Genomic DNA, 13,646 nt, shown 5'->3' on the forward strand with positions numbered 1-13,646 from the left:
TTAGACCCCATCATTTTGGATTTTGTTTTCCACTGTGCATTGCTTTGCATTTTCAACATCCAATTTCATCTGCCATTTTGTTGCTCAGTCTCCTAGATCATTCAACCTGTTCTCCTTTTATATATTGTGAATTGATCAGTGATTGACAGCCATCAAAAAATCTTTATATTGTCTAGTAGGAACAAAAAACCACCGTTTGCTTAACACTGAAGCATTTCCAACAGTTTATGGCACATGATGCAGTTGTATAATACGCCCACAGACCAGCACAGTTACTTTAAGCAAATTTAGGTCAAAATATAAATTCAGTTTGTTGGAATATGAGATTAATGAAGGCTACGTTATGCTTGGTCATTTTTCAAACTTCAGTATTGTGTGTGTGTGTGTGTTTAGTAGCAAAAGTAATGTTTATGGTAGGAGAGTGGGGTGGGAGGAGGTATTGTTTTATGGTCTTTGTGTATATAATGTCTTCTGCAGTTTCCACAGTATGCATCCGATGAAGTGAGCTGTAGCTCACGAAAGCTTATGCTCAAATTGGTTAGTCTCTAAGGTGCCACAAGTACTCCTTTTCTTTTTGCGAATACAGACTAACACGGCTGTTACTCTGAAACCAATGGTTAGTTTATCTTTTTAAAGTAACTGACCATTAAAAGCTAGTTTTATATCTTAGTTTTTAGGGGATTTCTGTTTAAAATACTCTGTCTTCAGAGAGTTAAATGAGGACTGCTCTGTTGTTCTGTACAGTAACATGTGAAAGCAGTTAGAATGTTGGAATTGTTTACTTGCCTAAATTGTCAGTCAGCAGAGCCAGTACACCAGATTTCTTTGTGGCTTTTAGTGGAAAAAGTTAAACACTCGCTCTTTCTTCAATTATAGAATTTTTACGTGTGAGCCGAATTAGTCACAAAACTGGCACAAACATTCAAACTGTGATGACTGCCCAAAAGGCACTATTTATTTATTTTTTTTTTTGCGAGAGGAAGTTGCATCCAGAGCAGTAGCTCAGTTCTCTGGTAAGTGTAACATGTGAGCATTACTAGGCATTTCATGCTGCGGGTCTGCAGTCTGTGCTCTTTAGACTATTGCTCAGTTCGAATGCTGCTGTGGATGTGAACTGTGCTCTGTTAATATGTTCTCTAATGACCAATTCAGGCAGTAGGATTTCAAAGCTTTGCAAGACCATCTATTGAATGAACACACAATCTAAAAATCAGCGACAGAAAATTGATGTATAGTATTTAACCCTGGAGGAAAATCAGGTTGGCACAGAGACAGCCATTCGCATAAAGAAGTTGGCTCAAAGAAGATGCACAGAGTCTCATTTTTTTCCACAGTCTGAATGAACACTACAACGGAAGCTATATTCACATGGTGATCAAAAGAAACACTTGCGTGATGAACTGCTGATGCAGGAAAAGTCTAAGGCAGTAATTTGAGCTCTTCGTGCCTTAGTAGCTTGCTTGTTTTACGGAAACATTCTTCCTTAACAGCATTTCTGCATAGTGGGTTCCCTGTTGGAGCAGCACATCAATTGCCTGATGGAGGAAAAATGAATGCTCTACATTGCTGGTATCATTGATGGAGTAAAACTATCTACGTTTCTGTCACTTGGGAAATCTGGATTAAACAGGCAATCTTATTATTCCGGGAGTCCCATTGTCCCTTGTGGTCTGACTCATTGCATGTAAATGTACTGCAGCTCTGCTGTACATTGCGGAGATTTTTATTACATAGGGAAGAATTGTCAATCTTGGAGTATCATGTTGTGAATCCTTGCTGAAAAATAGATTGTGTAAAGTATTCCTGACATTAAGACAAATGAAGTTCCAAAATTGCAGAATAAGATCCTGAAACATTTAGGGCAGTGGTGTTTATTTTCAGTCATCAGAAAGCCTAGTACAGTAAATTGGAGACTGACCTTGCAAGACAGGCTATAGCTGTGATCATCTCTGTCAGAGCAATTGTTCCTTGTTTCATTCTATACAGAATGGTGTCATGTCACCTACAACAATGATTTCACTGTGTGGATAAAGTTATTCTGTAGAAATAGCAATATTAACAGGCAGATTTTCTAGTAAAAGGACATACTATAGATATTTACGATATTGACATTTCTATTCTAACCTAGTGTGAATAGAATTTTTAATACATTTTTCACAAATTCAGTGTTGTAGTACAGGTGAATGAAACCTTGTTTTTAAAGTATATATTTTTTTAAAATAGCATTGTTTGAACATCTTAAATGAAATAAAGTGGGGAAAAAAGTCCTTTTTTAAATTTTAAAACACCAGCAATAGTGTTAAGAAGTTATGTTTGTGAGTGTATACTCGGGAGGTAAAAGTACTTTCTGTGCTGTCTCAGCTGTGGTTACTACAGTGTTGTTCTGAATACAGTTTTTTCAAACGGATCGAATGAGTCGAGTGTGTATTGTTGTTTTGGAGGAGGTTGAAGATGATTCTCCCACATTTTTTTCCAAACTACCTCAGGAAAATACATCTGTACGTCCTTCACCTTCTGGAAATGTGTTGGTAAGATATGTCCTCTGCAATAGTGCTGCAAAGGTCTAGTGATTATCTTATCATAGGATTTACATGACTAAGCAAAGTAGCACCTGGGTTACTTTGTGTTGAATACTTGTGGCACCTTAGAGACTAACCAGTTTATTTGAGCATAAGCATCCGATGAAGTGAGCTGTAGCTCACGAAAGCTTATGCTCAGATAAATTGTTTAGTTTCTAAGGTGCCACAAGTACTCCTTTTCTTTTTGCAAATACAGACTAACACGCTGCTACTCTGAAACCTTTGTGTTGAACGAATAGTTCTTTAGTGAAGTCAAAATCACCTATGTTAAGCACCATGATATTTAAAACTTAGGGATGGAATTAAAACTTGTAAGGGCTCCCTTTTTTGTGTGTAACGATATTTTTGAAGCAGAGTTAAGAAATCTCAACTTTGTAGTTAGTTTTATGATAGCACAGTTTTTCCAGAGAGCTTGACGAAATTACATTTGCTGTAAATATTTGCTTTCCTGCTGCTTGTTGTTTTATCTGTTCAGTACCACTTTAGAAACTGATGTAACCTTTATAATGCAATAATAAGCTGTGTGTATTTTGAGAATTGGTATCGTATCCAGGGTATCTTAAGAATATCAGTTGCACACTAAAATAAAAAGTTATGAAAGTCAGATTATAGATGTAATGTAGCTGTGCATTCATGTTATCACTTACCAGAAGCATTGAAGAAATTTGCTTTCTTGAAAACAAAATTATTCTTCTTTGTCATGTAATTTTGAGGTTTGACTTAGATCATGATATATCACAGAAGTTTGTGATGCTGATTAGGAAATCTAGTTATATTTAGTAATGCCTGTGTGTACGTGTGCATTTGTTTCCATATAATTCAAATATACTCTTGCTTCCTTATTCTTATCCAAACACAAGAACTTTTAATTTTACTAATTTACTAATGTAAAATGAGTTTTACATATATTTTGAATAGTATATAATGTATCCTAGACTAATTGATCTTACTTTGCCACAGGAATTTATTTTAGTAGTCTTTTTTTTTAAGCATTCGTTAAAAACCTAGAAAAATTTATAAACCTTTTTTTAAATCCAGCGGTTCTTTAGTTTGTGTACAAGTTTGTAAAGTATATTGGGGGTGGATGTGTGGAATGCATGTAATGTAATGTTTGTTTTTTAAATACTACTACTTTCTTTTGTTTCAGCCACTGCTGGTTCAAGCTATATTTAATGGGGACCCTGATGAAGTTCGAGCATTAATATTTAAGAAAGAAGATGTTAACTTTCAGGTAAAGAGAAACGTGCCCTATACCTTTGAGAATAAATTCATTTCATTTTGGGTACAGCTCCAATTCTTTAATGTTCTTATCACTTCAAAAGTGTGCTTACTTGCAGATATTTATGAAAATTTTAACTGTTACATAAAGTATAACCACCTAGATCATGATCCTAATCTCCTTATTTAGACCCATCTCACCTTGAAGTTAATATCTTTGGCTTGGGAAACACTGCAGTATGAGGGGTTTAAACATAAAAATGGTCCTGTGCGAGAGAAGGCCTAGATTTTTGTACTAAATTTATTTAAAGAAAAAAGAATTAATTCAAAATCTTACTGTGTGAACTTTTAGACTTCCAATTTCCAGTTTCACTGTACAAAAATAACCACAAAGTTTGTTTACATTAAAGCATTAAAGTTTGACTAGAAAATGAGAATATTTTAGGTCTGATATTTTGTGGAGTCTGTTTATTCATTTTTAATCAAAGGATGCACAAGAGTCAACATATACGTACAGTAGACAACTGAGAAAATGTAGGCATAACTTTATTTAGGCTGATATTATCTTGGGAGGATTTTAAAGCACAGATTCTAAAAACAAATAGGTTTATGCAGTCATTTAAAACTGGAAGCCCTGTTTCTTTTGTTATATAACCCTGCAGTGTTGCAAACCTGAACAAATTTTTTGTTCTATTGAAATGAAGTTGACTTGTCCAGTTTCATTATTTGAGTGAAATACAAAAAGTTAAAACCACATAACTGGTGCAAGGTAAAGTACATCTTCAACTATTAATAATTTAAGGTGTAAGACATCAGTAGGGAATTTCATGTAATGTACAATTTTTAACTTGATAGCGTCCCATTAGAAAGATAAGCCATAGTAAACAGCTGATATCGCTTTGCTTTTAAAAAACACTTAAAATTTGCACATGTAAGGACTTCATGCAGCAATTTCTTTCCTCCCATTTGTAACTTCCCAAATTGGTCCTAAAGTGATTAGTTGTCCTAAAGCGTTAGTGCTGACCACTAGATCCAACATAGTTTGGATCCAGTGAAACACTTAAAAATTACTGTTTATAATTACAAAATTGGGAATATATAGACTCTAAAGCAAAAGTTTAATCAAAAATATGTATTTAGACATTTGAAAGCATTTTGCATGAGATTCTGGGGCTAATCCAGTGCTCATTAAAGTATGTGAGTGTCTCCATTGACTTGATGGACCCTAGGTTGTGTCCTGTGTGAGTAAATACTGTGCGACTTCTTGTCAGTTTGAAAGTTTTGTTTTACAAGGTTAAATTTAATGAGTTTTAGTAATTTCCTATATGAGGTTGCAAAAAAACAAAAAAAATTGGCTTTGGGTGAGAGATCAGTTGTTTATCCACTTTTCTTTTGTTGTTGTTTTTTTACTTTGCACACTGTGATTAATACCTTTGTAAGCCTTCCTGTTGCAGTACTTCAGCTCTCTGATATCATTTCAGACTCTTCTGTGATGCTCACTTTTATAGAAGTTGCACCTGATAGTTTTAAAAGAGGGTGCTTTTTTATGGATACCATAGTAGTTCATATGTTTCAGAAAGAAGCTTGGATCATGTGATGCGATATATAACTTAATGTGCTTGTTAAATTTTTTAAAAGTTGATTCTTTTCATATGTGCACCTTTACCACATCTTGCACATTCTTTATTATTTTAAAAACCTGATTAGTATTTAATAGGTTAGTCACTTGACTCATGCTTTTCAGTACATAAATAAAACTTATAAAAATTAAATTTGGTTCTTGTAAAGAACATTTTATTAGTAGAAGTACTTTTTAAATTAAATTATTTTCCATTTCTTTTACTTGAAGCAAAAGCTTCTATTTTAGTTTTCAGCATGTGTGCAATATCTTTCCAGCACAGCCTCTTGTCAGTCAAATGGAGTCAGTTCCTGAACATGGATAAACAGATGCACAATCCAATTAGGTAGGGGCTCATATAGTTGTTAAAGAATTTATTGAAAGAGAGATACTTTTGACTGATAAGCATTTATGTTGGGGAAAAAAACAGGAAAAAACAAAATACTCATAACTTGTGTTTAAATCCTTAGATTTTAATGTTTTATTGCCTCAGAAACAATCTTGGAGGGAAACATGTTGTAGGCATATCAGCTTATTCATATACAAAGATGTGCTTAGAAACACAGGTTTTGGCAGACATGCTCTTCTCCCCAGAGCAGCTTCCCAGCCACCCTCTCTCATGTAGACAGGTACTTATCACCCTCAGTGCCTCCTTCAGTGCTGGCCCAACTGCGGTTGGGGAGGTGGGAAGTACAGTCTTCTTAACAGTATGTTCACATGCAGCCCTTACTACAGCCTGTTTTCTAGTTGCTGACACAGACACATCTTCCCTTCTTTTTTGAGAAAACTGAGGAAGCCTGTTTGGTGAATAGTTCAGTTTTTTGTTTTTTGTTTTCTGTTTTTATCTGGCTGACATGGGCTATTTATGAGATGGCTATGATGCTTAGTGTCCCAAGCTTCCCCTCACAATCTAGAACCTATCCTTCCAACAAAGCCCGATGCCAACTCTGTCCACATATTTATTTAAGTGACACCATCATAGGACCTAATTGCATTAGCCATGCCATCAGGGGCTCGTTCACCTGCATATCTGCCAATGTGATATATGCCATCATGTGCCAGCAAGGCTCCTCTGCCATGTACATTGGCCAAACTGGACCATCTCTATGCACAAGAATAAATGGACACAAATCTGACATCAGGAATCATAACATTCAAAAACCGGTAGGAGAACACTTCAACCTCTCTGGTCACTCAGTAAAAGACTTAAGGGTGGCAATTTTGCAACAGAAAAGCTTCAAAAACAGATTCCAACGAGAAACTGCTGAACTTAAATATGCAAACTAGATACCATTAACTTGGGTTTGAATAGAGACTGGGAGTGGCTGGGACGTTACACATATTGAATCTATTTCCCCGTGTTAACTATCCTAAACTTTGTCAACTGTCTAAATGGGCCATCTTGATTATCACTACAAAAGGCTTTTTTTCTCCTGCTGATAATAGCTTATCGTAATTAATTAGCCTCTTACAGTTTGCATGGCAACTTCCGTCTTCTCTGTGTGTGCGTGTGCGCGCATATCTATATCTATCTATCTTACTATATGTTCCATTCTGTACATCCGATGAAGTGGGCTGTAGCCCACAAAAGCTTATGCTCTAATAAATTTGTTAGTCTCTAGGGTGCCACTAGTACTCCTGTTCTTTTAATCTAGACCTTGAATTTCCACCTTAATTATGTGCTGTCATTGGCAGTGGAAAAGAGAAGTTGGAGAAAATGAAGTTTTCTTGATTTGACAGTAAAGATAAGAGTTGCATTAGACTATTTAACTGTTGAGAATTATATTGGGAAAACAATGTGTGTATGTTTCTTCACATCCCCATCCAGAAACTTCAGCAGTGGTCTAGGGAATTCCTTATTCATTTCTCCCCAATGCTTCCTGCTGCTTTTCTGAACAACTATTATTGTGCAAAAAGAACAGGAGTACTTGTGGCACCTTAGAGACTAACTAATTTATTTGAGCATAAGCTTTTGTGAGCTACAGCTCACTTCATTGGATGTATTCAGGAATGGCTCACGAATGCTTATGCTCAAATACATTTGTTAGTCTCTAAGGTGCCACAGGTCCTCCTTTTCTTTTTGCGGATACAGACTAACACAGCTGCTACTCTGAAACCTTTTATTGTGCAGTCAGTATTCTTACTGTGGCGGATAGTATCCTTTTGTGGGTGATGGGGTGGGTTATTTATCAACTTATTTTTCTGTGGATTGTAGTTCTGTGTCTCAGCTGAATTTATCCAATTAACTTTTGATCTCATATGGAGCCATCTGACAAAGTCAAGAAGGATGTTGCATGAACATTTTTGATGTAGTGTCTTGGGGGACATTTTCTCTGATCACTCAATTTCACGTATCTTTTAAGATTATGGATGTTTATATAAAATATTTCATATTCTAATAGTCTGACAATATTTTTGTAGTTTTGTGGCATCTGTTTATTTTATTGATGCCAAGTGAGGTATATCTATGTAGAGTAATGTTTGACTTCTTAAAACTAAGTGGTGATTGTGGTTACCACAAAAACAGTTTGAAATGCCTAAAGCTCAGGACCAGGTTGGGCCCCATGTGCTTTTGACAAACATAATAAAGGCAATCCCTAGATTATGTGTGTTTTCCAGTCAGACTGGCCCAAAAAATTGAGTGAATCCTTTTGAAACTGTCAAAATGTAATGTTTAGCGTTCATGCTACTAGATAGTGTACTTAAGATAAATACATGGGAAATCTGGTTATAGGGTCTGAAATAAACTTAAAATTGATTCCTGAACATGCGTAAAACCTGTTATATAAAGAAAATGTCCAAAGATAGCATCAAATGCCTTTTGACAACAAAATAAATACTCTATTGTAAGGCTGTCACTTTCTTAGTTTATCCTCTTTTGTCAAGGTGCCATATTAGAAGAATTCTGAGGTTAGAGGTGGTCTTTCATATTCTAAGCTGCTGTGCATAACAGTGAGATAATAAAAAGATAGCAAATTTTAGTTATGTTCTGGAAAAAAGCTGCTATGAATTAACATTGGCTGCCTTATCTAATATCAGCTTAGACTAACAAACTTTGTATTATTGTCTGTACTAGAATTGTAACATAGCAGTGAAAGAGTAACTATAATTTCTCAAACTCGTCTGTGACTCGCAAAAAGATCAATAAAGGTTTTCAGTGGAGGTTTGGAGAGTGCATTAAAGTGCAATTTGAGCTATGCAGATTGTCGCTGAACTCAGTAGAATTTTTCATAATCTCATTATGCAAAATCTAATTGGTGTTCATGGTAACAAATACTGCTACAGTTATGGTTACATCCAGAGGTGCCATTAAAATCCTGATTACACTTGCTCTCTTAGGACGGCTGAACTTTTCATACTTGATCTCAGACCAAAGATAAACATCTAATCTTCTCCAGAACATGTCTACAGTCTTAATATGCCGTTTACTTGTTTAGGCAGCCGCTAAATCCAAAATAGCTCCCCTTCTGCAAAGCTCCTAATGCAAGAGTGGTATTCCTGTGCTGACATGCACATACCAATGTTCAAACCTACCTGTGTGTGACACAATTAAAATGTATGACAAATTACTGAAATGTGGAACACCGGTATATTGTTGTGCATTGTGCCTTTGACAGCTTATTGTGGTTTTAAACTATAAAAACTTTTTCTAAAAATGTTTTCTCACTGTGTGAAATAAACCAGTTTTATTTAAACTAGAAAAATAAATACCTTCATGTGTCACCATGAGGACTGCATACATGGGTTGCCAGTAGGGTTTGAACTCTGGAATATAAGAACTCTCCCACTTGAGTAAAGGAGTAACTATTTTTCTCTATATGGAACACACACTATTGGATAAATTGGCATGTGCTTTACCAGCAGATTAGTGATTTGCTAGACAGCAGTAAAATTTTGGTGATACCAAATCCTCGATTCTGTTCTTGGATCTGGGAATGGGTGTGAGGTATTAGTGACTAGAGTTGTGGGTGTAGACAAGATATCTAAGCCCACATATTTGGCCCAGTTGTTCTGTGAGGCAGTGTGGCTGTGTATATGACTAGTGACTGCTGTATTAGAGATGTGGATTCCCTTCCCAGTTCTGCCTAAAATGGATTTGTGAAATCTCTGTTTGCTTATTTACAAAATGGTGGATACTGGACTGCCTTCTAGGGTAGTGTATCGTCTTGCTAAATATGTTTCTCTGCATTTCAGTGTCCTTTTTAAAGGAGGGAAGGGCTGGTCAGTGGTTAGGATTTGGTTGACTTAGGTTCAAATCCTTGTTCCATCCCTGCTTGTGACATTGGGAAAAATCACTTAGCCTCTCTGCGACATAATTCCCCATCTGTAAATTGTTAGCAACCTGATGGGGGGTGTGAGGCTAAATACATTAAAGGTTGTGAGATGCTCAGACGCTACAGTAATGGGGGGTGTGTGTGTATAAATACCTAAGAAAGAAATAAAGGGCAATTTTAAAAAAGTGCTCAGATACTATGGTAATGGGTGGCAGTACATAACCTAAAATAGATGAAACAGCAATTGAGATGAGTTGAACTCATGGTCACCTGGTTGCCATCTCAGTGCACTAACCCTAGGATATGAGATTTGGATAGGGAGTGTCTCCCCTTCTTGCAGAATGGTACTCATACCTGCCTGTACATAGAACAGGCAAGCCTGAGTTTAGGCAAGCCAGAAAAGCAGAACATTTTGGTATATGTGAGACCTCTGAACATATATAGATAAATATGCATGTTGGATATTTTTGCTTTGAGATGCATTTTTAGAATTACTGTAATATGTTGGCAATTATTGAATGACTTGATAGTTGGTTGCTGGATAATTCAGTGCATGTCTTCTACATTAACGTGGTGGGGGTGCAATCTTACACTTTAGGTCTAATAAGTTGTGTAGTACTATATCCTTAATGTAAACTTAATTTTTCACTTTTAATATAGTATAGCATGTCATGCAAGGAAAAAGGTTTTAAGAATTGATCATTTTATGTTCAGTAGCTTTTTTTGCTTTGTAACCAATTATTGTTTATATCAAATGGCTATAAGTCACATGATGATCTGCATGGTTCCGTGCACATAGGTTTTTCTTTTTTCAATAAAACAGAATTTTATTATAGCTTAAAACAAAAAAGTTAACTGAATTTGCATATTAGTTGCTGAGCGAAATATTTGGGTTTCTGAGTTACTCATTGTAAGCAATGAATAGTTTTTGTAGTTTACAAAAGGCGCTATTGTGAGAGCTTACCAGCTGCTGTCTTAAATGGATTAGATCGGTCAGAGCAGTTTTAATTAACATAAATTAATTAATTTTAAAATGGTATTTGCACACAACAGCCTGTCTACACTAGGGTGCGCTACATTGTTAACACTGGTGGAGCTGAACTGATTCTAGCAACAATGAGAAATTTTTGTAGACAGCTGCTGTTGGTGGCGGTGCTGCCTTCAGAGCTTCCTGCAGCCAGGGGAGGTTCCTGGAAGTGAGTGTGACCTGGTCCCACTGGCAGCCTGTGTAGCGGAAGTGAAAGTCTCATCCCTCCCCAACCTGGCCAGGACTCGGAGCTAGAGCTCGGTGCATGGCTCGGCGCCCCAGTCCAGCCCTTCCCAACCTCCAGGTCCAGCACTAAGTTTGTGACCACAGGAACCCGTTATCACGGTGGACTGGGGTGTCGCCCACTCGTAAAGCCGGCCATGCCCCCCACACCCCATACCATGCCACCCTCACTTATGCGCTGCTGGTGGTGATGGCAGCGCTGCCTTCAGAGCTGGGTGCCAGCCGCTGCTCTCCAGTGGTGCAGCTCTGAAGGAAGCACAGAAGTAAGGGGTGTCAATACCACGACCCTTCTATAATAGCCAGATTTCATGGGAGAGGCCAAAGTTCATGGTCCGTGGCATTTTTTCACTGCTATGAATTTGTCCAGCCTATTTATCTGACCCAGATGGAGCCTGTGCCAAAGGTCTCTGGATCCAAGTGTGCACTCGTTTTCTGTCAAGCTGACTCCATCGGGAAGGGAAGCAGAGGGGTAGTATGCCTACCGCTTAGAATATACTAGCAAATTGGACAGTTGCGGGCAAATGTTCTACCTTGTCTCAAGAATGTCTAAGTCCCAGTGTTGAAAATGGTTTTGCCCTGTTCACATACACATGTAAATAGTTAACAGCAATCAGAAGGACCTGCTACTGACAACTGTGGTTGGTATGTTGTGCTAATGTAGACAGGGCTGTAGAAGAAGCATCCAGATGTGGCCTTAGCTGGAATACTTTGTATGCAGCTGCTGCTCTGCTGACTCAAGTCATTTAAAAAAAAAAAAAAAAGGAGACAGGAAAACAGAAATTGTATCCTTAAGAATACCCAAAAAACTTGTGAATTCTGTCGTCCTGTTGAGCACATATTCTAATCTATCTTTCTTGAAGTGGTTATAGCCACTGTATAAAACTGGCATAATTTCTCTTTTTAAAGAGAAAAATAGCCTGTGTTTTGAGCCATTGACCAGTATTCTGTTTTAATGGCAGATGATCTTTTAATACATAAATACACTGTAATCACTATAAATGTAAATATCTAAGCTGATAATCTAAAAGCAAAACTTTGGCCCAACTTTGTTTTGGAATAGCCCACTGTTTAAATATCTGAAAAAACAAAACAAAAAAGTAAGAAACAAAACCTGAAAACAAAAAACCCACAAGTGAATAGTATTTCTGATTTTAAAAGTCAACAAGTTTCAGAGTAGCAGCCGTGTTAGTCTGTATGCGCAAAAAGAAAAGGGGGACTTGTGGCACCTTAGAGACTAACAAATTTATTTGAGCATAAGCTTTCGTGAGCCACTCTTTTTAAAAATCAACAGTATTTGCAAAAAACATTTAAGTTTTGGAATAAGTGATCTTTATGTAATTTACCAATGATGTTTATATGTAAACATCTAAATATTTACCTGACTCTGGGTATGCTCACTTTGGCACAGAAAAATGTTTAGAACTCCAAACAGATTTTAAGTACTGGACCACTTTTTGCATAAAATGTTAATAGTGTTTATTAAATGCAGTTGGTATTATTTTTCAAACAATTTTTGATTCGTTTTTAATTGGGAATAATGGTCAACTTAACGGATAACTTTTTTGGCTAACCTGCGAAAGAAATTTTTTAGTAAAACTGCTTCATTCATAGAAGTTTTATACAGTATAAAGATGTTTACATACTTGAGAGTCCATTTATCTTTTCCAAATTTGGAAAAAGAGTGGATTTGCAGCAGATACTGTGCTTGGGAAAGGACTTTGTATTTATTTACGCAGTTGAAAATACTGGGATATATTCTGCTTAAGGTGAGTTAGTCTTGATATGTTTTTAAATGGTTCAGTGATTGGTACCAGTTATAGGAAGACAGTAGCATCCTTTGTCGGATTGTGTACTGTAGTGACCTTTTGTGTGCGTGGGTTTTCTAAGAAATATCATGAAAATTAAGTGCTGGCGGTCAAACATACTGTAACAAAAGGTACCAATTAAAGTCTCAGATCAGCCTTTTTAAAGAGCTCTGTGCTTGCTATATATAAAAGAATTTAACTGGAATTTCATGTTGCTATTCCAAGGCACCCATTACTTATTACACCATATGTAACCTACAGTACAATGGACTATTAAGTATGAATGGAAGCATAGAAGGTTAAACTTGCAACAAAGCGTACTGGGGAGAAGGAGTTTTTACTTGCATTAATTCAAATCATGGAATAGAAATATGCAAAACTGTACCCGGATATTCTCTGCAGCAGTAGGAGTGAGGGGGCTAGGCTGAAATCTTGTAAACGAATTTAATGGTTATTAGGAAAATTCCTTTATGTAGGTTAGGGCTAATGCAGTATTTTAATTTTGAATATATCTAGAACATTATTTAAACCAAAATAATCCAATATTAATGAATAAATGGAAATTGGAATAACATGTAATGAAAAATATACTGTAGATAAGGCAAATTGCATTTTTCTAGATACCCCTGAAGTTGGCTGGCATGAAATGTGCTATGGAAATGTCAAGTGTATGAAATGGTCACACAAATACTGATGAATCTTTTTGCATCAACACTACTTCATCCACCTACCTCAGTTGGTTTTAATTTAATAAACTTGCTATTCACCCTCCTAGAGGTACTGTTCAGGCATGCACAGAGATCTCATAAATGATTTTATTTGGAGAAAAGAAGTATTTTTTTTCTTTTTTAAATGGCTGTCTGCCGGAGGGGTTTGTTTGTC

At 36.5% G+C, this 13,646-nt stretch overlaps 1 protein-coding gene across 8 annotated transcripts in view; it reads left to right on the forward strand.

Moving 5' to 3' along the window:
- Positions 1-13,646, forward strand: part of ANKRD28 (ankyrin repeat domain 28) — a 227,276-nt gene that overhangs the window by 67,414 nt on the left and 146,216 nt on the right. For 4 of the 8 annotated variants that reach the window (XM_073333566.2, XM_078851764.1, XM_073333568.2 and 1 more), the window contains one exon: positions 3,727-3,810. The exons of 2 other annotated variants lie outside the window; for them this stretch is intronic. In XM_073333566.2, coding sequence (XP_073189667.1) covers positions 3,727-3,810 — 84 coding nt within the window. Of the gene's footprint in view, positions 1-850; positions 2,529-3,726; positions 3,811-13,646 lie in introns of those variants that run through there. 2 more of the 8 variants (XM_073333564.2, XM_078851765.1) reach the window with 2 other exon arrangements.

This window comes from Lepidochelys kempii, chromosome 2, assembly GCF_965140285.1.
Source record: "Lepidochelys kempii isolate rLepKem1 chromosome 2, rLepKem1.hap1, whole genome shotgun sequence".
NCBI lineage: Eukaryota > Metazoa > Chordata > Testudines > Cheloniidae > Lepidochelys > Lepidochelys kempii.